A 25,734-nucleotide genomic window follows, 5' to 3' on the forward strand; every position below is an offset into this window, starting at 1 on the left:
GAATTTCATGTTTCTGTTCTTGGCGGTACAGGGAAAATAGTGAAGAACTAGGAACTCTTTGGAGAGACACCTCTTTCCACCTGCTGAAGGACAGAAGAACAGCAAGTGATTTTACTTATGCAACTCAAGATGAAAGAACAGAAGCTGCAGCGGAGGCTATTTTAAATGCTGCTTTCCTCAAGTCTCTCTTTCATGTTTAGAAGAATTATTTTGTCCCATAGCCATTTTTTAGAGTAATAGACTGGGAAAACTACAGAGCACAAACATTTTTCTTATAACTAATGAAGTTTGCAGTCCCTGTAATTTTTTTCCTATTAAATGGCCTTGTTATATTGAATTTTTATATGCTTAATACTGTATTTGCATTAAAAGTAATTCTAGAATCATAGAGTGGTTTAGGTTGGAAAAGAGATCTTTAGAGGTCATCTTGTCCAACCCCCCCTGCAATGAGCAGGGACACCTTCCAACTAGATCAGGCTGCTCAGGGCCCCATCCAGCCTGACCTTGAATGTTTCCAGGGATGGGGCATCGACCACCTCTCTGGGCAACCTGTGCCAGTGTCTCACCACTCTCACAACAAAAATTCTTTTCCTTATATCCAGACTGAATCTACCCTCCTTTAGTTTAAAACCCTTACCCCTTGTCCTGTCACAACAGGCCTTGCTAAAGAGGTTGCCCCCATCTTTCCTATAGTCCCCCATTAAGTACTGAAAGGCTGCAGCAAAGTCTCCCTGGAGCCTTCTCTTCTCCAGGCTGAACAGCCCCAACTCTCTCAGCCTGGCCTCACAGCAGAGGGGCTCCAGCCCTCGGATCATTTTTGTGCCCTCCTCTGGACCCGCTCCAACAGGCCCCTGTCCTTCCTGTGCTGAGGGCCCCAGAGCTGGACGCAGCACTGCAGGTGGGGTCTCACCAGAGCGGAGCAGAGGGGCAGAATCTCCTCCCTTGACCTGCTGGCCACGCTGCTTTTGATGCAGCCCAGGGTATGGCTGACATTCTGGGCTGCAAGCTCACGTTGTTGACTCCTCCAAATGTGTTATACATGTTTGTTTTTATGAAGAACTGGCATTTAGTGCTGCTTAACTGTATCTAATATGAAAGAATAAAAATGAATATATCTCCAGATTTATGATGTGCACTATGAAAAAACATTTGCTTCATTTTTTAAAAAAATCTGCATATGCCTTAAAACAAACTGGAAAGAGTTTATTTTTCTTAAAAGCATGATCAAAATCTGTCCAAAAATTTTCAGATTTTTTAATTCCCTTTTAAGCATTCTGTATACTTTTATCTTGGTGTGTGAGAATGTGTTGAATCCTCTGCGTGTTCTGAATGTTCACCTAGCACTGAAATTTAGTTTCATTATTTACTGTGATATCATGTGATGCAAAATAAATTACAGATTTACAGTATAACTGTAAAACAACCAACCAATCAAAAAAACCACAAGCCCCAAAACCCAACCAAAAACCCAACACCCCCCACAAAACATCACCCCCATGCTCCCCTCAACCAATTTTCCCTGTGAAAATAAGGCTTACTAGTATTTCCCATTTCACAGATTAAAGACAGGCCTGCAGGTTGTGTATTTTATCACCTACTGTTGGCATTTAACTTTGGGCCATAGATTTACCTAGTCATGACTAGAGAAATGGGTGAGCAAAGTTAGTAAACAGTTAAGTTCTCAGTTTTGAGACTTGTCTTGGAGCAACTCTGCCTACTGTACTGGAAACCATAGGCTGCCTTCATTCCTTATCCAGGTATCTTCATTAGGGACCTAAAATTAGTGATGCAATTACTTTTTCACTAAATACAGAAAGCTGAGGCCTTTAGTTATGGTCTCCTTGTTCCTAGAATAAGTTTTACATCTCTTGTCTGAAGACTGCTACTAAAAAGACCAGAAAAGTCATGGTGGATTTTTAAACTAGTGATTGTTTCCTCCCCTGCAATTTTGTTTTTGTAGAGCTGCAGCTCTGGAACAGTTCAAGTCTCTTGGTGCTGAGCCTTTGGAAGTAGATGTAAAGGAATCTGGAGAGGGACACGGTGGTTATGCTAAAGAAATGTCCAAAGAATTTATTGAAGCTGAAATGAAACTCTTTGCCAAGCAGTGCCAAGATGTCGATATTATCATCACTACAGCGCTTATTCCAGGTATTCTTTAATGCAGAAGATGCTAATTTTCATTTATCTTGTGTAAGTTGGTGTGTTTTGGAGCTGTGCCTGTAGTGAAACAGGGGTGTTCAGTGAACTATGTCTGTGTAAGCATGTACCTTCTACCTTTGCTGATAAATGCCTGTTTTTAAAGCATCTGCATTTTTTTTTCACAACTTTTGTTTTCAAAACTGTCAGTGTTTGATTCAGTATCATGTTTTCTTATTAAAGAAAGAGTAGATGGTAATTAAGAATATATAATTCTCTTGCATATTTATTGCATCACTGCTTCTTCTGCTACCTAGATAGTGCGCTGAAACAAGTCCAGTTGAAACAGTACTGTCTTTTGTGATTTATACATAGTAAGGTACAGCTTAGGTTCTAGTGCTTTATATTGCACGACATCTGCCTTTTAATAACTTAGGATGTGGCGGGGTGTTTGGTTTTGTTGTTGTTTTTTTTTTTTTTTGTTATGACCTGACAACATCCAATCTTACAACTCAATTTACTGAGTACAAAATTGGACTTGCCAGCATCTTTGGTGGACTGCCCATGCATACCTTGTTTATATGCTTGGGAGAAAGATGTTGTAGCATCTCGTCTCTCTGCCTGTATAAACAAACCTTATGTGACACTTCATCCTAGGTTACAGATTACTTGAAAATTTTGCTTACAAAAAAGGGTTTAGAGAGAGGGAGAAGGGAAGAACTCATCTCTTGAGCTCTGCAGATGAAAAGCTGTATTTTGTGTTTAACTTTACTATGCCTTGTCTTGTCAGGCAAAAAAGCTCCTATCTTGTTTAAGAAAGATATGATTGAATCAATGAAGGAAGGTTCAGTTGTTGTGGATTTAGCTGCAGAAGCAGGGGGAAACATTGAGACTACAAAGCCTGGAGAATTGTATGTCCATAAGGTGAGCATTGTAATCTGCAGATCATTCACAGTTTGCATGAATTCACGTTGTGTTTTTAAAACTGTATGCTGAAAATTAGTAGCAGATTTTGCTATTTGGGTTTAAGTAATCCTTTGGATTTGCATTTGGTCACTAATTATCTCTAGGTATAACAATTTGAAGATTTTTTTTTTTAAAGAAACATGTACCTTTGTGTAGTGTTAATTTGGTTGTTAAGTATGGAAGTGTTAGTACTTAGACTTCCAACTCCAGTGATTTGTCTCAGTTGAGGATGTGGTTTGATGTCTCTTTCTTTGTCTACCTAACGAGACAGCAGTAGCAATCACTGCTTTGACTTGCTCACACCTCCCACAAGTGAAGGTTAACCAGCCCCTGTTACCGGTACAGCTAAATAGGTCCAGACTATACCAGTGTTTGCTTCAGGGCAAAGTGTCTGGCTTAGCTCAATATAATTTCAGCTGTCCTTGCATGTCTTTAGCTTTGCCAGCATGAATGTGTCTGCCCTAAAGTATCCAAACCACTTGGAACCCAAACTAGGAGTAGAGCGAATTGGTTCATTATAGTAAGTAATTTTGCTCTGGACTGAGCTAACTGCTTTGGTTTTGCTCCAGTGTTTGTTGGCTCAGTTGAGAGCTTGTTTTTCTGCTTTTTGGGTTTTATTTTTGGTACTTGTGAGAAATCCACTAGCAGTTACAGAAGTTTGGGTGATGACATTAAAAGTAACAGATTTCCAAGGTTGTTGTTTGGTAATGTAAGCACATAATGCTGTTATTAGGGAAGCCTGTAGGACATATTGCTGCTGTGGTTGTCATTCATATAAGCAGGGCTATGTGTGTATTTATCATGAGTCATGCATTGTATTTGGTGTTGTGGTTTTCTAGGGCTTTTGATGGCATTGCTTAAAAACTGAAATTAGAGTATGTAGAACAGAAATAATAAGATGCTTGTATGAAGCATTTATATAGGGTGCTTTCAGTCAGAGGAATATTACCCCTGGATATAGCATACTGGCACTGTGCTGTAGAAAAAAGCAGCATTGCAGAACTATTAGCAGTATGGTGGAGCATTGCATTAAGAAAATAGAGTTCCTGGAAGCATGCATGGATCTTAGCTGTAAGTGGCAGGAGCAGTGTTTTAACACAAGCCTGCTTGAACATGAAGAGTGTATGCCAGCCTCAGCTTCCCATACCTTCCAAAAGCTCAAGAGCGTGTTAGCCAAGTATACTCATATTTGTTCGTTAAACAGTGTGGATGTATTGTGTTACACCTTTACATAAATGTGAAACTGGGCATGTTACTTGCACCGCCAGCTAGCTCTGAGGAAGCTCCCTTCACTCCTGTCGTACAGAAAGTTGCCTCCAGTGCATGCCCTCCAAAAGGACTGAGGAGATGTCAAGCATTGGGCAGGATAACCTGTTACCTGGTTGCTTTAAGAAGCTAAGTTCTGAGAAAATGGTAGGATTTGGAGAGGAGAAGCTTGTGCACCAGTACATCGTCTTCTGTGTGTAGGCTTCTTGCTAATAGCGTTTAAGGTGTTGGGTTTGATCATGTTGTAGTCTTTTAACTGTTGTGAGTAATCCTCCCCTGACTTAATCGTGTTAGAGCTGGGATGAAAAACAGAAATAAGTGGAACAGTTCAGGATATATTTGAAGAGATGCTGCTTCTTCAGAGATTGAACTAATCCTTAATATTTTACTTGCATTTTTTTCAGGGTGTTACACACATTGGCTACACAGACCTGCCTAGCAGAATGGCTACTCAGGCCAGTACTCTGTATTCCAATAATATTATCAAACTCCTCAAGGCGATTAGTCCTGACAAAGAGAACTTCTACTTTGATCCAAAAGATGAATTTGATTATGGGACTCTGGATCATGTTATCAGAGGAACTGTAGTCATGAAAGTAAGTCAGTAAATATTCTCTTCTTAATTTGTGAGTACATACTTTTACATTTTTCAGTGTTATCTCTCTAAAATGAATTCAAAGATACTGCGTGCCAACAGACTTCGGATGTGGCGTGATGGACAACATGGGCAATTGTGTTCATATTCAGCTGAATATTCCTCTGTCCGTTTTTGTGAGGGGAAACCTTTTATTTTGTCATCTTGTTATGGTTAAACAAATACCTAACGTATAGTATTGAAAAATAGGAAAAAGATACTTGCATGTTGTATTCATGCGATAAAAGCATAGTTATTTAAAACATGCTACAGGACCAGAAAAACTTATTTTTTTAAAATAAATCTATGTTTCTATTCTATAAGAGTAACCTCAGAAAAAAAACAGTGGGACTAGAATATGCAGGATCGTTTAAGCTCTATTAGGAGATAACAAAATAATAACTTAGAGTATTGGCTGGTATGTACTCTCCTCCTGCAACTATTAAGAAATAATAATTTGTAGTTTAGGTAGGAGATGTTAATTTCTGAGTTTTGCTGCATAATGTTGCCAACATTTTGTAATGCTTACCAAAAATGTTTGGAGGAGGCTTGCACTGACTTCAGCTCCTCCAGAACACTGAAGTGTGGTGTACAGCATAGGTCTGACAGCTCCACTAGTTGCCTGCCCAGAGACCTGGAGAACAGGAAGAAATGTGGGACATCATGCTTGGTACCTAGCTGAGGACTGGGCAGGCTCATTACAGTTCAGATCTGCAGCAGATTTTTTTTATTTCCAAGACCCTGTTTTGTTTTGCATAAATGTTTTCCATTTAAGGAACTTTAACTCTTTTTGTTTTTGTTCCTGCTTTCAAGCCTTGTGCTGTGTTTCTGCCAGGTGCTCTTGGACATTGATATTAAATCTTGTCTGAAAAATGTGTAAAGCAGTATGGTTACCTTGGTCAGGCTGTACTGATCATCCAGCCTTGCAAACTTCTGCTGATGCAGAAAAGGAAGATGTTCCTGTGACATGGCTGTAGGATGTTAAGACTTAACATGAGTTGCAGGATTAAGAAGAGTAGGCTTCTGTAACTGTAATGCATCTGCCATGTTAGGGATAACTGTAAATATCTCTTGACAGGATGGCAAGGTGATTTTCCCAGCACCTCCGCCAAATAACATTCCTCAAGGAGCCCCTGTGAAACAGAAGACTGTAGCAGAGCTGGAAGCGGAAAAAGCAGCTGCTATTACACCTTTCAGAAAAACTATGACTAGTGCATCTGTATACACAGCAGGTAGGCAACTTCTATAGTTGGAAAATCAGTGTAGATTCTCCTACCCTAACGCTCATTTGGCTAATACTTACAAGTTGACTCCTCGTCTTACTCATTCAGTTTAGTTAGTACCTAGTTAGGAAAGCAGTTGATTGGCCGGTGTATCCTAGTGCAAAATCAGTGTAGTGTAATAATTACTTTTGAGAGGGGAAAATAATATTTTTACAAATTTAACCAAAAGTATTAACATGGCGAACAGTGCTGACTCATGTTGTGTGCATGTATGTGTGTTTGGCTTTATTTGAATAGCAGTAAAATCCTTAAAATTCTGAAGGACTCCTGTGCCCATACTTTGCAGCAGAATCAATTCAATGCCATTGCTTTCTTCAAACTTTAATATATTGTATGAGACTTAAATGCCCACAATCTACTGAAGTACTGAGAATAGGACATTTGTCTTGACGAATAAATATTGGCTCCTCTTGTCATTTGGTATTCTGTGTGCATCAGTCCTTCTGAATGAGGTAATAAATGACTTGAGTATTCTTATTTTTAGCTTCTGTTCTTCATATGCATGCTTTGAGCCTTCCAAGTACTATCTCACTGTGACTGTGACTCTCTTGTATTTTTGCTGTAGAACAGGAATGTGACAGGATTCAGTGTTGGTGTAGAAACCTATCTTTGTTGCTTTGTGTGCGTGCATAACAAAGATGTGTGTGTTATGTTTATGGTGTTATTTTCTACTGTAAAAGAACGAGCACCAAAAGAGCGTTGTAGTTGACAGAGATGGTCCAGCTGGTCTTGCAACAAGTCCATGCAGAAAACTCAATTTTGCTTTTAGCTCAATACTGGACTCCTGTAGTACAATGTTTAAATGCAAGAAACCATTGAAAAGTTATAGAAAAGTTCTGCTGTGCTTTTCTTCTAGGTTTAGCCAGCATGTTAGGACTGGGCATTGTAGCTCCTAATGCTGCGTTCACACAAATGGTGACGACGTTTGGCCTAGCTGGAATAGTGGGGTACCATACAGTATGGGGTGTGACTCCGGCTCTTCACTCTCCACTCATGTCAGTGACCAATGCTATCTCAGGTAAGCAGCTATCACACAACTGCTTATTTTCTATATGAAGTAGGCACAGCTGCTTTTGTTCAAAACTTTAGACAGAAGTCTGCTGATACGCCTTTTAAAGTGCCAGAAAGCCTAGTACTACTTTGCATGTCTGAGTTTACTTACATAAATAGCAAGGACTCCTAAAACGTATTATTTCTGAGAGTATGGTTTTTCAAAAGAAGGGCAAATGTCGTGCTGTGTATTTTTACTTTTTATAAGTAATTTTTCACTCTTACCTGTTTGATTTAAAGTTTCTTTTAATTGGAGTGCTGCAGTCTCTCCTTTCATAGAACACATCTTTCCTCCCAGCTTCCAAAATATTGCCCTGAAAATAACTTGTCTTTCGTATTTTCTGCATTCTTTTTTCCTCCGCTCAAACCATGTGTTTGGGGAGGGGGAGGAAGAAACTCCTAAGTGACCCATAAGATTCATTACTCTGTAAATATGTAAGATTTTATATATCTCTGTGTATATATGTGACAGGTCATGAGCCTGATCTACTTTGATTGTTAAAAGCAAAGTTTCTTTTATCAAAGAAGTACTCAGAGGCCTAATCTGTGCGTGAGGCACTGTACTTCAAAACTATATTTATGTACTTTTTTTTTCTTTTGAAAAATGTTTGTATTGCTGAAAAAGACTGCAGTAGTCTTTTGCTTATATAGTAATGTGTAGAGTAGGGGTCAACATTTTCTAACAGCTGAAAGGAAACCTTTTAAATGTCAGTAACACTTTCTTATCTTTTACAATAGGGCTAACTGCAGTTGGTGGGATGGTATTGATGGGTGGAAACTATCTCCCTGAAAACACTCCTCAAAGCCTTGCAGTGCTTTCGACCTTTATCTCTTCAGTCAATATTGCAGGTATGAATGTTAGGTTTTCTCCTGGGGGTAACTTTAAAGCACTTGTATAATTCTTTTATTTCTTCTAGCTCCTTAATTGTATAGATTCCAGAAATAGCATTCTGGGAATAGGATCTGAGAGCATCCATCCGTAAAGACATCCCCCCCAAATTTTCATAGTAGTTATTATGTCTTGTTTGCACACCTTGTGGTGTCATGGTTTGTTTCTTTTTTTTTTTTCCTGTTAGGGAAGCATTTAAATGTGCATTTTCCTTTTACAGTATCCCTTGGGTGATGATTATATGCAGTATCTTTTCCTGTATATCCCAAGATGGTACTGCATTTGTCCTTGTATTCCTTTTCCTACTTGAAAAATATACTAGAGACATAGAACAAAATTCTGCTTGCTTGAGCTTCAGAAGTCCCAGCTTCATGGATAAAAAAGATAAAAAAATGAGCAACATGACCTATAAATATGTATTTTTGCTACAGTAGATGGGGGAAAGGATACAGTCATAAACTAAGCTGTGTCCTACAGTCAGTGTAGAGTATGGAGCCAGAGCAAGTCCTCCAGGCTTTCCAACTCCTCCTTTTATGAATTTCCTCCAAAGGTTAAAAAGACAACAGGATCTTACCTTGATTACACCTTTGTTTTGTGGTGGTTTTCCAGATTACTAGCTTTTCAGAGTTTTTTTTTTTTAATGTCAGTTGCTAACTTTGTGTGGTAATGCAGCTTAACCAAATATTTCTCTTACAGCTTGGCATATACTTAGTTTCAGATTTTGAAACTTGTTCCTTTACTTTGGACAGGTGGGTTTCTAGTTACACAGAGAATGCTGGATATGTTCAAACGTCCCACAGATCCTCCTGAGTACAACTACTTGTACCTACTTCCTGGGGGCCTATTTGTAGGAGGTTATGCAGCTGCTCTCAATGGTGGCTATGATATTGAACAGGTAAGATAACTTTGTGGGTGTTAGCCTACTGTTCACAGCAAGGTATGCTTCTTCACTCTTTACTCTCCTGAGGAGTAAATTGCAAATTAGCCATGGTCTTTTCATCAACTACATATTCCCACACGCCAATCTGAAGTTAATTAACTTCAAGCTTGCAGTCATACTCCAAATGCTGAATCTGCAAATTTTAAAAGCTTTCGAAATTTTTTTTCCTGTGAGGCGGCCAGGTTTCCTAATTTAGAGGTTAAATGTTAGAGCAACTACAGAAATCAGTTTTTGCTTTAAATGTTTCTGAGAATTCACCTTGGCATGACAGTCAACGTAAGTATAACATCTAGATGGAATGAGATTTCAACACAGAGGGATGTGGAGGGATTGTACCTATAGCAGCTTATGGTAAGCTCTTGTTTGCATCTGTTTTAATAGTAAGAAAAATCAATGTGTATTGCTTCTGTGTTTGGAAGAAAGTTAATCCAAACATACTGTTATGTCAGGGGATTGTAATATATTTGATTTTTTTTTCAGTGCATGTAATGCTTATGTTTTTGTGACAGAAAAGCAAAAGCAGTTTGTACATGCTTTCTAGACAAGTACAGCTCAGTTAATTTCAGTTTATTTATACTTTTTGAAAACAAAAACCCAGAAGTGCCATAAGCAAATCCTGAAACTGCTCCTATAATGAACAGGACAGTTTAGCTTTGGGCTTGTACTAAAGAAAAACTTGCTTCTGAACTGATGAAGAAAATTGGCTTGACTCGAGTGTAGTATTCACAGTGTGGATAAACCAAGGTCATAAAGTGGGGAAGAAGTTTTAATAGATGTCACATTTTAATTGGCCAAAATCACAGCCTGTACAGCAGTTTCTCACAGTCAAGAGTTTTGACTTCAGTTAAGAACTGTGACTTTCTTTCAGAAAAAATTTTATAATGATTATGCACGTTGTCTGTATGTATGCATATTGATGTTTTTCTTATTTTAAAGATGATGTATCTGGGCTCAGGCTTATGCTGTGTTGGTGCCCTGGCTGGACTGTCCACCCAAGGAACAGCTCGTCTGGGAAATGCTTTGGGTATGATTGGTGTTGCAGGAGGTTTAGCAGCAACTCTTGGAGGCCTTAAACCCTCACCTGAATTGCTGGCACAGATGTCAGGTGCAATGGCACTTGGTGGTACCATAGGTATGTGTATGATAGTATGAACTAACAATATATGCTCTATCCATGCATTTATGCAAGCTGTGTGTACACAAAATACTGTATAGCTCACAGGTGGACTAACTTATATTTATGGCTTGTGTGTGTTATTTTGCAAATATGTGAATGAAGAATCCATAAGTCCTAGGGCTTTTATTAATGCATCAGAATGTGGTAAAGAATGGGGAGAGGGGTGGAAGAGCAGGAACACATCATCTCTTAAGGAAACTTGGTATGCAGAGATGAAAGAACTTGCCTGACTTCATACTTGTATTCAGTTCCTGACTGAATGCTGCCAAATTCCCTTTTTCACACTGTGCTTTTGTCACAGAAAATGTTGCATTTCTCAATTTTTAGTGAAACTTCTAAGAACATGATATGCTTTAATCTTCTAATTTCCAGTATGTCTTCATTGCATGAAATACCCATATGCAGCTTTTAGTCAAATACCATAGCAATTTCTAGTGTAGAACAAATTTTTCCATTGGAACAGGCATGTGTGTGCATGTGTTCATTGCACAGTGAACCATGACACATTTATTTCTAGCTGCACAGATTAGTTGTGTTTTGTAAGACTTCCCTTCTGTCTTCACCTCTCAATAGGTTTGACAATTGCTAAACGCATCCAGATTTCAGATCTGCCTCAGCTAGTGGCTGCTTTCCATAGTTTGGTTGGTTTGGCTGCTGTTCTCACCTGTGTAGCAGAATACATGATTGAATATCCTCACTTCGCTACTGATCCAGCTGCAAACCTCACCAAGGTTGTGGCATACCTTGGCACGTACATTGGCGGAGTGACTTTCAGTGGGTCTCTCGTGGCTTATGGAAAACTGCAAGGTGAGACCTTCCATTCAGAATTAAGTATTTCTTAAAGGTTTTTTCCCCCCCACCAGGGTTTAGCTTTGCCTGTAGACTGCTGTGTAATTGGAAAGAAACCTTGTATTTTGGTTTATATGTTTAATTCTGAGTGTCCTCTTTTCTTCTTAACTGTTTAATTTGTGTACAGCTTTAGTTGCAAAAGGTTTGTTTTCAGTGCTCGGATATGCTACTGCTATTGATTACCAAGTGATGTAACCTTATCTCAATTTGTCTTGCCTAGAAATAAGTGTTGCTTTAGTGTTGTTAAGATGCTGCTGCCTGACATTGTTTCTCTATTTGATTTTTTTAACTTTTATGATTGCAACGTTGTATTCTTGAGTAGACATTTTAATTGAAACACTGGTGTCGGTGGACTCAGTGAACACGGCTAATATTTATGGGATTTTGTTCTTAGCATTGCTTGCTTAATTTAGGTAAGGTTGCTTGCAGTATCAGCTGAGACTGCCTCACTTCAAACTGCGCAGTTCACTGTCTTATTGCCTACTGTGCAAACTCCATGCTCCATACCACTTGCTGGTTTAGTAAATGTGCCTTCTAAATTAAATACTCACTAATTCCTAATTGTTATGCACCTGAAGGTTTCTTTATTGCATTTATTTTTGGTTTTGTAAGCACACAGCTTTTGAGAGACTGCGATAATACCTGTACTAAGACGTTCCAGCTAAGAGCTTCCTATTACTAATCCTGTTATTAGCTTTGCAGTAGTTCTGTTGGGAAACATCTGTTTGCTTTCTTCAGTGTTTATGAGACCAGCCATTGAAGGAGGAAGTATGACATGGATGGAAAGCTGTCTTCTCTAATAATCTTTTGAAGGATTTGTCAGTAGTATGTATTTCTGATGTATTTCTGCTAAGTAGTTACTCATTTATTTCTTGGTTATTTTTTTTCTTCATCTTACCCTCTCCACCCCCTCAGTGATTTGTGTTCGTGCCCCTGGTGAGCTTCACTGCCTGTTTCAGCCCACTCTCCTGTTTTTGTTTTGTTTTGTTTTCTCCCTTGCATTTTCATATCAGCATGATAATAATTAGCTTGTCTATACTATTGAACTAGAGGTAGCAGGTCACACACTTTGGCTTCTAGTCCTGAGACCATCAGTTCATTCTTTTCCTTGAATTCAGGTAAATTTGAGATACTTGGTAAGTACGTACACCAAAAGTAACAGATAAACCTGCATTATTTTTACTCCTTGCTGTGTCGTTTGGGGGTAGGGGTGGGGAAGCTTAGGGTGAAAACAAATATGTAACTGTCTTTTTAAAATGAATCACACAAATACCAAACTCTTTTGTCCCCAAGTCTCCGCTGGTGTGGGAGGCTGTGGGAAGTCTGTGTGACTGAGGGTACTGGTGAGATTAAAGCATTTGAAAGTAGGAGTGTTTTATATTTGGGGTTACCTGTGTAGTCATATGTCGTGGTTTTCTAAGTGCACAGCTTTTGAGAGACTGAGATAATACCTGTACTAAGAAGTTCCAGTCAAAAGCTTCCTATTACAGTGTCATACACAACATGCAAAGGCTTGGGGCCAGAATAAAAGTATGATTTTTTTTTTTTAAAAAAAAAAAGCTTTTCAAGAGGAGAAGAGATTTTTTTGTGGTTATTCTGAAGCACTTGAGCGAGCTTAGGAAGTAAAACGGGTTTAAGCAGGAGTATTTGAAAATCTAGAGTAAGTTTGAATGTGTTGCAGTACTGAGTCAGCACAAGGTCTCAGCTTCAGCTAACTTACTTTATCCTCTGTCCCTCCCTTTTTTTTTTTTTAATTTTTCTTTTGCTGAGGCATTCAGCCTTCTCTGAAGGCAAGAGGCAGGCTCTCCTGCATGAATGTGCCAATCTCTGAATATGCATTTGATTCCAGGTCTCCTGAATTCTGCACCGCTGCTCTTGCCTGGTCGACATGCATTGAACGCAGGATTGCTGGCTGCCAGCATTGGTGGAATGGTTCCGTACATGATTGATCCTAGTTACACTACAGGAATTACTTGCTTAGGTTCTGTGTCAGCACTCTCGGCCATAATGGTAAGTCGGGGAATTGTGGGAGGTGAAACAAATGAAACAGGTTGTTTGTTCTTCAGCTTTGCAAGCTTTCTCTTAATGATTTTATTTTACAATCCTGAGTCACAATCATCATAGTGCCTGCATGCTAACTTGCAGTAGCAAGTAGCAACTGACTTTCCTAAATCTAGCTGTAAAGCAGAACTGTTCCAGAGCACAGGTCTGTATGTATATAATTACTTTTTGCAGCTATGACTTAATGGAACCTTTTAGATGAAAAACGGATATTTTGAAAGACTTTTTGGAAAGTTTATCCTTAAAATATTCAAAAGAGCACTGGATCTACAGGTTATCATAACTTAGTAATATTATCCCCACGTGTAGCTTCCCCCATTCACTCATCCCAGCTGTTGCAAAATTTACCCTGAATGTTACCATTCTGTAAACTGAGTCTTGCAAAGACTGCTCAGTATAAATCCTTTAATGGTATGAACAGTTTGTGGAGCTGGTCGGATGTTTTTGCAAGTGAAAATATGTGACTACGTACAGGGTGAGGACAGTGGAGTGCCTTCCTGTCCTCTCTCAAAAAGCAGAATCGGTAAGTCCAATCCTCAGGCCACAGCTTGATATCCCCTACTTTAAAAATACTTGAATAGGTTATTAAGTAACTGCCATGATCCACTGGTGGGTTGCACAATTTGGCAGAAGTTGAGCCCCCCTTGCTTTCTAACAAACCTCAGATAATTCTGGGTGGCCTGGGGGCAGCTGGGCTTAACTCCTGAGTGATGTTCAATTGGATGTGTTATCATGACCAGGTTTGTTGTATTCTTGGGAACAGAATTAAGACTCAAAACGGAGTCAGGTGCCAAGTTACTTTATTTGGCTGCCAACAAGTACGAAAGAGAAAAGGAGAGAAAGAGGAAAGAAAGGCGAGAGTGAGTTACAATAGCTACCCCCATGGTTCTATGGCGTCCGATCAGTCCGATGTATCTTCAGTCCGGTGGGGGAACGTTCCAGCTGGTCTCCGCTGGTTCCACATTTTATAGCATTGTCCCGTTGCATAGTCAATGAGCTGGTTTGCGTAGCCACACCTCCCACTCAGCAGTGGGGCGCGTGTGCACTATTGTAACTAGCGGGTGCTCAACGGTTCCAGAGGGTTCCAGGGGGTCCAAGCACCCCTCCCATATGTTGTAAGATGACCGTGGGGCCAGGCGCATGTGCAGAGGACTGCGCCTATGTGCTCCGAGACAAGAAGACAAAGATATTTGTATGTTCCTGTTGGGTAGGACTTCCTCAGTTTCTGTTGTGGTGAAGCCTTAGTAGTCAAGCCATTCTGTTGAAAATGTTGAGACAAGTTTCTAGTCCCTTACAGTAACTTGATATTTATTTTTCAGTGCTGCAGACAGACTGTCTTCTCTCCATGTTCTCCTTAGCTTATAGTGATGTATTTTCTTTCATTTTGCAGGGTGTCACTTTAACAGCAGCTATTGGAGGTGCTGACATGCCTGTGGTTATTACAGTACTGAACAGTTATTCTGGATGGGCTTTGTGTGCTGAGGGCTTCCTACTGAACAACAACTTGCTGACAATTGTTGGTGCACTCATTGGCTCCTCTGGCGCCATCCTCTCTTACATCATGTGTGTGGTAAGAAGTCAGCAGAAATGGTGTGCTTGTTTTCCAAGTAGTGAAAAACCTTATTTAGCATGTTTACTAGAAAGAAAAGCAATTGGAAAACTAAATTGCTAGGTGCTTACAGACCAGAAAATTCTCAGTTGAAACTGCTGGACTAGATGTCAGTCATCTCTCTTTGGTTTGGAGAGTTAGATACTTTAAAACTGAGGAAAGCTTTTGCATTCACTTGAGCACTGAGGGCTCAATCTGGGCTCAAGTAGGTATGATTACTTGTGCTTAGCTGTCATCACTCTGCAGTGCTGTTAAATTTAACGTAAATTTAAAATTTATCAGCAAGAGATACTTTAAGTAGTGAGTCCCTTTAAAAAAAAGTTCAGTTTGATTAAGGAGTAATTTAAAGTTTGGTTTTTTTGGTGTGTAGGAGAGTGCTAATTTCTTCAGAGCAGCTACTTCGAAGTACCATGGGGTGGCAGCAGGCTTACATTAATTTACTGTTGATACTAATGTCTGTGTCAGAGCAAACTTGAGTTTCAACTCGGTGTAAATCATATTGTGTTATCAGTAATGGTGTCCTTTGAAACATTTGTACAGAAGTCTCTTGTTTTCCCATGTGTCTCTCCGTTTTGTTTTCAAAGATGGGGAGGTATGACTTGAAGACAACTGTTCACAGAGCAACAGCTGCCACCCTCCTGATTCTCTGTTGTGTAATTCTGTTTCACTTCTGCTGTTGTGTTCTTGTATGATCAATGTTGCTGTTCTGCTGTGCTGACATTTTGCTGTGGTCAGCCCTGGCTGTCGTCTTGTACTTTGCTGATAAATAGTGTTGTTACCATGTTAGGATTATTCAGTATCATCCATTCTCATCTCTCTTGAGCAATTATTTCAGAAAAGCTTAAAAAAGTAATTTTGTGCAGCTTTGTGGAGGTGAGTTCAAATGAACATTCCCAGGTATGAATTTTAAAGAGTCTTGTTCTTTCTTGAACATTTTGTATCTCCTTATCAAAAAGAAATCACATTATGTGGCTTATGGGACATCTTTTTATATATAAATAAATATACATCTATATTTGTATAAAATCAGCATTTAGATCACATCAGTAGAAAGCTGATGCTTATGGGCAACACAGGTATAGAAAGCGTGTTCTTCAGGACTTAAAAGCACTTGATCTTTAGTGAAAATATGATCTGTTGGGTGCATATTTACCAGTAGGCATAGTCACTCTGTACCTTCATTTTTCATCTCTGTCCTCCTCCTTTTTTTTATTTATCTTATTGCTAGCTCCTCTCAGCACTCACAGAGAGTTTTGAGATTCTTGTGTCTATTGGTTGGAGTAATGTAGGTAAATAGGAAGCCTGGGGAAGTAATTAGTAAAATAGTTATGCAGTGATAGAGTGGCTTTCCTCTATGTATTTGTCAAATTTTAGGAAGTTTCGTTTTTGAGGTAGTATTCTAGAAGTCTTGTGCTGCTTTGCATAAGCTCAGACAATTAAAGTTGATCAGCCAGTAAAATTGAAGTTACTTTGTATAATTTCTGCACAATAAGCAGAATAAGTTGTTTCTAGCCTAGATTTTTTTTCTGCTTTACTTCCTTTAATTGAAATAATTACTTTTAAAAGCATTGTTATAATCAGGGGATTCAGTGTCATTGTCTTGAAGCTGCATTTCAGGATTAAAAATGCTCAAGAGTGTCAGTAAACTCTGCTTTAGGCTATTGCAACCTGTGCTAATGAAACAACAGTTTTCCCTCCCCCACCTTTTTTTCCCTTCCCCCCTCCCCCTCCAGCATGACTTCTATCCAAAGCACTATATTTATTGAAGCTTATCTAATGCAGATGAGATGGTGTTTGTAGAAACATCTTAATGGTTAAAACATTTTTTTACAACATTTCCAATTACTCTTTTTATGATAAAACTAAAGCTAATCATCCATTATGTATTCAGACAATCACTTAGTTTTTGAACTTGTATCTGCTTGATTTTCCACCCATCCCTCTTTTGAACCTATTAGTAGGGTGAGTTAAGGACAGAGAATTTAAAATCAAAACAAAAAAAGCAAAGGTCTGTACTGTTCACTCTTCCTGTGAACTTTGACTTCTTTTAAAACACTAACAAAATGTGTCATCTTCAGAACACTTGATTGTATTAGTATGTCCTCCCTCCCCCTGCCCCGAGTGAATACTTGATGGTTGCAACTGTAGTATTAGAATCAGTATGCTTAGGGGTAGGGAAGATGCTTCAGGTCAAAGAGGAATGATTAATCGGGGTGATGAAACAGAGCAAGAGAAGGGACAAATTGTGTTAGTCTTACAAATTGTGTGCTGGCCCATTACCTGTACTGGCTGTGTGGTTTCTGTGGGCACAGTGAAAGACTTCGAGTTCTCAGGGATCAAGGGTTTGGTTTTCCCTGGACTGTGAGCTCCTGGCCGGTGTCACCCATGCATGCACAGCACAGAGGGCTTTTTGCTGGTGGTTGGATTGTCTGTGAATGGTGAACCCTGTTCTCTATTCGTACATGTCTGTGGTGGTTAAGAAGGCGAAAGAGGCTGTAGAAGCGTTTCCACGCTGTCCCTGTGCTACATTCGTTAATCGTTGCTTGATGAGGTCTTGGCTCATTTTGAAGTCTTCTGTAGCACCTTTTTTTTTCTTGGTCAGACTTTCCTCTTCTTTCCTTGACTCTTTGGTATGGAGTCAGGCAAGGGTGCTTCAATCTCATGCTTGCTTTGTGTGGATTCTCAGATTTCTAATAATATTTGAACATTTTTTTTCCTTTGACCTGGTCTTACTGTGTTCTTTTTGGTTTAGGTATGTGTAGAAAGTGCTTTGTTTCTTGTAAGCTTAGCATGTGTGGTATTTGAAGAGGGTATTCTTCTGTCTAGGCTGTCTTACTTAACACTTAGCTGCTGTAATATACTAAGTAGTCTGTTCTTGTGTTTGACAGTTTAATATTGTGATATCTTAGAGGATATGAACTACTACCCACTGTAGACAGTAGAAAGGTGCCGATTTCACTGCATTTGTGTGCCTTCCTTACAGTATCTGAAACGGTGATGATTTATCAGGATAAACAAAAGTTAGAAGAACATCTGATATCTTTGCTGTGCTTATTTGCTAGATGATGAATTTCAGAATCGCACATCTTCTCACGCTTTAGCAAAAAACCTGTGAAGTTGCATGATTTGAAAAGTCAGTGGAAAATAGACACTTGGAAGCATGCTTTCGTCTGGGTGTTTCTTCTCTTGTATGTGTGCCTCTCCAGATCCATTCTTAAATTTTGCTGTGGTTTCTAAGCTAGCACAGCAGATGTATAACACACGTTTAATCAAACAAGCAATTTATCCTGTTCCTTTCCTGCTTCCAAAGTTTTGTTTACTGCAATTACAAGTTTTGCCTACTTCCAGATATTGCCAGGTACTGCTTTGGGACCATGGTCACAAGGAGACATGCCAGTGAAAGCATTTAGCCAGTGGCTTTTCCTGGCTATGTATCTAATGGAGCCAAATTTTCGGGATGTGTTCTTCTCTTAAAGCTTCTAGTTTAAGATCTCTTATTCCCCTTTGGTGCTCAGCCAGTAAGTTAATGGCCCCCTTCAGTTCATTACAATTTGTTTTGAGTAAGCATTTGTTTAGTTTTGTGTGGCTCCTTAGCTTTGTTGTGTTCTTTCCTGTCTTGATGCGGTAGGAGCTTTGCTTCTATACTGCCTGTGAGAGCTACATGGCTTTCATGCTGTTATATAGCAGTTCTGTGCTTGCATGTTGAATTGCTCAAGAACTTAAGAAAATACCTGCAAAAATTGTGTGTGTGTGTGTGTGTATATGTATGTTAAAAAAAAACCATCTGTCATCAAATATGCATTCTTTTATATCCCTCCCTTTTAAGAACAAAAAGAGACCAATATTTGCTATTTGTGTTATTTTGTTCTTTGTATTGGGGAAGTGCTGATGCTCTCTCATTACATGTGTAATATAATGCGTTAGAAGCTGATGTTTGGCTATTGTTGTGTTAATCAGGGTCTGTTTTAAGAAGCCTGTTTTAAGTAGTTTTGAGTTGTAAGCAGGAAAAATCAGCAGATAAAGACTATTGTCAGGAAGGCTTTAATATTTTCAGAAACTTTCTTTGTAGACAGCTCCTTTGTCTTTTTATTTCACCTTTAGCTCCTTAAAAACCTTTTGTCTTTCAGGCTATGAACCGTTCCCTTGCAAATGTGATTCTAGGGGGCTATGGCACCACGTCAACAGCTGGTGGGAAGCCCATGGAAATTACTGGAACCCACACAGAAATCAATGTGGACAATGCCATTGAAATGATTAAGGAAGCCAATAACATTATTATTACTCCAGGTAGGACACTCTTTGACTCATACAGCAAGATGCTCAGAGGATGTATTATTTAAAAAAAACCCATAGAAACAAAACAAGAAACTAGCCTGTCTTGCAGTTGCAGCATAGCAGCAGCAGGTTGAATGTTGACTGGGTCTGTTTTTGTCCCCAGGTCAGTCATCAGTCCTTTGTGTAGACATGTGTATGGCACTTTATTTTTCCTTATGTGTGTCTTTTCAAACTTTGTCCTATTTATTTAGGTTTTAAATTCTTCAGGATAAAGACTCTTTTGTAAATTATGTTTACAGTTAATTTTGTGTACAGCTCTTGTGGTGTGAGTTTCCAAGCACTACCACAGTACCAGTGGTCCTAATAACAAAATATCTGTCTTTTAAGTTACTGAAAGAGAGAATTTTGTTTATGCTTCTCATCTACTTGCTCAATTCTGTATTGTTTTAATAAAACAAAGACAGAAAAACATCTTAAATGTAGTTAGTATACAGTAAATACTGTAATTAAAGTAGAAAAAACCCTGAAGACCAAAACCCTGAGTTGTCTGTAACTATTAACTTGGCTGTGGGCTCATATGGTTCAATAGCACATTCCCAGTTGGGAGAGGTCAGGTAGGGAGTAGCTTAAGACTTGTTTTCCCTTGAATGAATGGCAGGGCTATTGTGTTAAATTTATTTTAGCATTGGAATGAGAAGAATGCTAAAAAACAAAGTGGTCTTTCTTTTTGCTTTGGCTTAAATGAAAACATCAGTGAGGTAGGGTTCTAATTTGGAAAGTTACCTTTGTTTCCAACAAAGCTTGCAAACATCTTCAAGGAATTTGCCTCTTGTTCCTGTGGTCAAACCCTGAGGATACCATTAATAATATATACTCAGGATTTTCATTCTGGGCATTACTGATCTGATGATTAATTCAGACAGACTGAAAAGATTATTTGCTGCTAACAGCCATATTCAGCTACTAGATTTGCATTATGCAAATCTGCTATTTTTTTGAGGATATGGTGGTGAATTAACCTGATGGTGGCTTCTTTATCAATTTTTCAGTGTACCTGTCTGAAACATCCTTTTCTGACAGAGAAAGAAACGTGTTTTTGTTAAGCTGAAATAAGTTACTTGTGTAGTTTGACTGGTTGAACCACTACACTGTTAGTGGTCAGGAGACCCAAAAGCTGAGAGTCTGAGATATATATGAGATACACATAAAATTTGTGTATTTATTTTTAATTATGAGAGCTTCTGTTTGTGTGGGAAGTACACTTACTGTCTGTAACTATTCTGTCTCCACTGCAACAGTAAAATAGCTTTAAAATATGGAAATTTTTTCAGGTTATGGTTTGTGTGCAGCAAAAGCTCAGTACCCCATAGCTGATCTGGTGAAGATGTTGAGAGAACAAGGGAAAAATGTTAGGTAAGTGCTTTCCTTGATGAAAACTATTACAGGTTTGGGTTTTTTTTTTTCATTCCATTAAAATCACTACAAATCTGTGGTCTCATTTAATTTTTCTTTCAGCAGTCATTACTATGCTGATCTCTCTCTCAGAAGTACTAGCTGGAGGAATGCTTTAGTCACTAACCTGTAGCTGAATATCAAGGAATTTTGTGCTTTAGTGTGAAACGTATTTCTGCCTTTTAATGATTTTAGGGAATGAAGATCCCTTATTTTTTTATACTCTCATTCAATTTGGTTTTTTGGAAGTAGCCCCAGCAGTTGGAGAATATTTTTTGTTTTGTTTGGTTTGGTTTGGTTTTGTTTGGTGTCATGCTGAAGTTCTGTTAAAAAGAATGGCTTTAAAAGGTAATACCTTATTGTACCAACAAAATTTTACTTTTTTGGAAGATAAGTTAGCTCCTTTAGATACATGTGCTCTGCTTTTAGATATAGTAGTACTTTTCTACAAAACAAGCCATGAAGTTTTTTGACAAATAAAACTTTAATGTAGCCTTTTGTATTGTGTTCAAGAGAACAGGAAGCAGCCTCTTCTAAAGATGGAGGTTGGGGAGCTCTGTGAAAACAACCACTTTGTGGAAATACATTATTGTGAGTAGTAATCACAGCAGCTGACTTCAGTGCAGGGAAAGCAGGGAGAATAGTCTTTCTTTATGCTTGTAATCAATGGGGAGAAAGCGCAGGCCTAATTTATGTGCTTTGAATTGCCTCCTAGAGAAGTCTCCATTAAGAGGGATTGTTTACGAGGCTAAATAGGTTTGAAGTTTATTTAAGCCCTAATTTGCTAAGGAAATGGTCCTCTCTGCTTGTGAAACTTCGGGAATAGTTAAAGGGGAGCAATGGGAATAGTTGAGACTCCTAGGCAAAAAAAAGAGAGCCTCCTGCAGTATGGAGAAGTGTTTGCTGGGGTCAGTGTGGTATGAAGAGAAGTAGATCAGGCAGGAGCCTCTGCACAAATAACATAGGACTTATTTTTTTTTCCTGGGATAACTAACTTGCATTAATAGAAGTAATGCTTATTACTACACAGCAAGATTTGTGTGTGTGCCTGTGTATATATATATCTATAAACCTCCCCAGATAGTAACATCCAATTCTGATTGGCATGTTTGAAACAATGCTGAAAAGAATTAACCACACTGTAATGTTAGATGCCCTTCTTAGGTTAAAAATCCACAGACTACCTTGCCTCTAAAAATTTTGAAGACCCATTAGTTGTGCAGCAAAGAACCTTTCTTGGCTAATGTGATGACAGGGTTGTGTGCTTTTGGCTTTCCTTTCAGTGCCTCTGTGGGGATGAGCTTTATTTTTTTTATCCACCTTGGTGATCTAAAAGATTATTGGTTTTGTCTTTTATGTTGGCTTTGCAGGGGGGAAATGTGAATGAATCCTTGAAATAAGTGACTTATACTTGAAATTACTCAGTTTCAGGAGGGGATCACTGCAGCGGTTACCTAGTGTTTTAATGAAATAAATCTGTATTTACAGTTTGTGGTAATTCAGGCCTTTCATCACTTTGTGGAGCTCCCACGGTGTTCATTGAGTGCAGCTGCTGTCCCTCTGGTTTCAGTAGGCCTGGAGTGCCTCGGGACCCTAGTGTGCTCACCATCCAGATGTAGTGACACTCTCACACATCCGCTGTGGAGAGATGCCAGCATGGACATATGATTGTCATCAATTTGTAATGCCCATACTGTGCCAAGAAAAATTGTGTCTGTCATATGGTCTTTCTTTGCTTCATGGCTCACAACTGACCTGGAGGAGCTGTTGTTTTCATTTACTTTGCCTATAGCCATAACATTCTCAGTGAAGAGCGCACATTATATAACATGATGCATAACCTTTGACTACGGTTTAAATTTAGAAATACGGGAGAGTTTGGAAACTCTAGACTGTTTTAGTTATTAAATTGCATAGCTAACATCATTGCTTACTTGACATGGTCTTGCAGCAGATCACATCTTTAATGCATTAGTAGGATGACATAGAAAGCTGGATATTGTTGAGCCTTCATTATAGCTCTCCCTTGTTACGGATGGATAAAACAACAAAACTTTTCACAGGCTAAATCCCATCATCCCCAGAATCCATTGGCCTTGGAAAAGAAATGCTTGTTCTACAACTGGTGTCGTATTTCTGCAAAGTTATAACTGAGTAAATTGTTGAAAGTTCTCACCTTACCGAAGTTCTTCAGCCACATGCTGTGTTTTTTGTAGGCCCCTAGTTTGAATTTCTGATTTCTTCTATATAATTAAATTGTCTTCTATAGCAATCCTATATATAGATATGATTATTCTATAGTACTATAGTACAGTTTAAAATGGTATACATTTTTGTATGTGTATGGGTAATTGATGCTGTCCATGTCCCCATCAAGTTAACTATCTTAGCTATTGCCATAGTATGACTTTCCTAAGATTTTTTTTGTATCAATGTGTTTTGTTTTCCTGCATAGTAAGAAATTCTTGATGAGAAAAATGCATTGCAGGGTGAAAGGACTCTTGTGCTTTGTTTAGACTTTATAAATCTAACTCATCAGAAAACCAACTTTTAATTAAAACTCATAGTTACAGATTACCTCTTTAACAGCCTTTCAAATTAGTTGCTAATACATTAGTGTTTTGGTTTGGGTTTTTTCTAACCTAACTCTTATAGGTACATATGTTGAAGGACTTGGATTTCTGTCTTTTGATGCTGGAGAATCCAATTACATTTGAGCACATGGAAACATGGGTTTCTTACATTTTTAAAAATGTGATAACATGGATTTAGTGTTTGACCTGCATTTTTGGATTTTTATTGTTACCCCTATGGCTGAACTCTGATCAAATGTGTTTAGGGTTCTGTCGGTTTGTGTGCTGTCCCCCCCCCCCGCCCCCTTTTTTCTAATTGCTTTTTGAGTAACAGAATATGTGGATGAGTTCCTTACATGTTTATCTACAACTTAATGAATATAACAGATTAATTGCAGTTGTTTAATTATATATATTAATATTTAGATTTAATATAGTTAATATTTATTTATATCAATTAATATAATAAACAGTCATTATTCTTTGTTACTCTACAAAGAAATCTAGAAGAATTTTAAAGGAGGAGCTGTAAAGGTGCTGTCCTAACCAGTCTTAACATGCTGCATAGCTCAGGCATGCATAAGATAGAAATTACTGTCACTGGTGAATGGCAGCATAAGAACAATGTGTGTTGATGCAAGTTTCTAGAAACTTGCAGTATGCTAACTAGGAAGATGCTAAGTGTGTATTCGTACGTCAGTTCTTAGTTTGTTTCTTATAGTCAAATTAACTGGGTGGGTTCTGAATTATTAATGCTGCAGATGAAGGGACAAATGGAGCCCAGCAGATCTGTTAGCTCAAGTGTCATATTGGTGTACCTAGGCACTAGCAAACCTTGCTGTACCTGATTTGCTTCTGCAAGGATGCAGCTATAGCTGTATGCTGCTCGGCCGTGTATTGTAGGCATGTCATTGGTTCCATGTGGGTGAGTTCAGCTCTGGGTGACCTTAATAGGTCAGTTTGTGATGCTTTGTGGAGGCAAGCTCTTCTTTCTCCCCTGTATTTGCATTCTTTGGAGGGTTACTGCATTGAGCTAAGGCCTGTGACATGTATTTGAATCTTGCCCCTGCTGTGATAAACCATAGTGGTTGGAAATAGGGAGCCAGTACCAAGCTTTACTTAAGCATGCTTAATTTAAGTAATTTAAATCAGTTTAAAGTTAACTGACCTGACTGCAGCAGAGCTTCTGAGCTTAGTCCATACTGAAGTCCTGTTTCTGGGGACACGTTGCCTCGGGCATGACACCAGGCCTAAGCTAGCTATAGGCTTTGATAGTAATCTACATAGTCATCTATAATGTGTGATGAGAGCATTATACTGTGATACTTACAAGTCGTGCTACACTGCAGCTGTTGTTATATCACAGGATTCAAGCTGTAGAATATCTGAATTATGCACTTCTCAGTTTATATAGGTTTTTTTTTTTCTTCCTGTTACCTTGAATAACAGATTATTGTCTGTACTGAAAATAGAGATGGAGAGGTGTCAAAACACAAATAAAGTGAACGGGGAGAGGGAAGAGGAGGTGAAACCCTTACGCAAATCATTCTGTATAGACAGCTTCTGAAGTGTTGAGTAAGCTAGATTAGGCACCTGCCAGATGCTACTTACTTGTATCACTCTGTCCAGCTTTGGCATAATGACAGGAATCCTATCTTTATATGGATGAAGTGATCTTGAAACATTTCTGCATTGGGTTAGGTAGGTGCTAGCTCTTTCAGTATTGATTACAGGGATGTTATCTGGCCATTTGTAATAACGATAGATGCTGACTTTATGAACTGCATAAAAAGTAATTTCCATTCAGAGATTTTAAAGTAATTTTTCATGTAGTAGTCGTGTTGTTCACACTACTCTAATTACCTTCATACTAGTTCAAGTAACATTTTCCCTCTGCATTTAAATGTTTTCTGTGCTTAAAGTGCTCTCCTAGATACGACGTGTAAGTTGGAAGTTTCAGATTTTTAGTCTAAATTTAAAAGAAAATGTTGCACTCTTTGTATTATAAGAAAGGGTTCAAAATAGGAACTATTTTTTCAGTGTGCTGTGTTGTCTTTATAAAGCTAAGAAGTATCTGAAAGAGGCTGATGAAAAAGGCTGAATAGTCTTGCCTGGTACTTGTGCTGTTTAGGTAAGAAAATGTAGTAGCAAGGAGGTATGTGCTCACTTCAGTGTATCTGACAATTGGAGGTGATAAGGAAGTCCCATGTTACACAGCCAGGGTCAAGAGAAAAAACTCCTGGTGAATAATGTTCAAGTCAGGCACGGCATGATTGTGAATCTTTATGGGTAAAGTATATGTAGACTGAAAACTTAATGTTATACAAACAGAAAGTCAAAGGAGTGTAAGATTTCTGCTTGATTTAAAAACCAACCAACCAACCTAAGGGAGTTCCTGCACAACTGATATTAAAAGCATATCAAAGAAACTTAGCAATTTTTCACTTAAAACATTTTTACCATAAAACATGTCCCTTTAAAATTCATCTGTGTTTTGAATTTTCAGATTTGAATGAGGTTCATACTTTGAACATGTAGGAGAGCATATGTGACAAAATATTTCTGTCATAATGC

At 38.6% G+C, this 25,734-nt stretch overlaps 1 protein-coding gene across 2 annotated transcripts in view; it reads left to right on the forward strand.

Moving 5' to 3' along the window:
• NNT (nicotinamide nucleotide transhydrogenase) overlaps positions 1-25,734 on the forward strand; it is a 47,011-nt gene that overhangs the window by 11,999 nt on the left and 9,278 nt on the right. For both annotated transcript variants that reach the window (XM_064438589.1, XM_064438590.1), the window contains exons 7-19: positions 1,961-2,148; positions 2,927-3,060; positions 4,773-4,964; positions 6,081-6,234; positions 7,142-7,303; positions 8,074-8,184; positions 8,974-9,119; positions 10,101-10,296; positions 10,915-11,148; positions 13,040-13,200; positions 14,642-14,821; positions 18,988-19,147; positions 20,467-20,548. In XM_064438589.1, the coding sequence (XP_064294659.1) occupies positions 1,961-2,148; positions 2,927-3,060; positions 4,773-4,964; positions 6,081-6,234; positions 7,142-7,303; positions 8,074-8,184; positions 8,974-9,119; positions 10,101-10,296; positions 10,915-11,148; positions 13,040-13,200; positions 14,642-14,821; positions 18,988-19,147; positions 20,467-20,548 (2,100 nt within the window). The remainder of the gene's footprint in view (positions 1-1,960; positions 2,149-2,926; positions 3,061-4,772; positions 4,965-6,080; positions 6,235-7,141; positions 7,304-8,073; positions 8,185-8,973; positions 9,120-10,100; positions 10,297-10,914; positions 11,149-13,039; positions 13,201-14,641; positions 14,822-18,987; positions 19,148-20,466; positions 20,549-25,734) is intronic.

This window comes from Phalacrocorax carbo, chromosome Z (genome assembly GCF_963921805.1).
Source record: "Phalacrocorax carbo chromosome Z, bPhaCar2.1, whole genome shotgun sequence".
Classification (NCBI taxonomy): domain Eukaryota; kingdom Metazoa; phylum Chordata; class Aves; order Suliformes; family Phalacrocoracidae; genus Phalacrocorax; species Phalacrocorax carbo.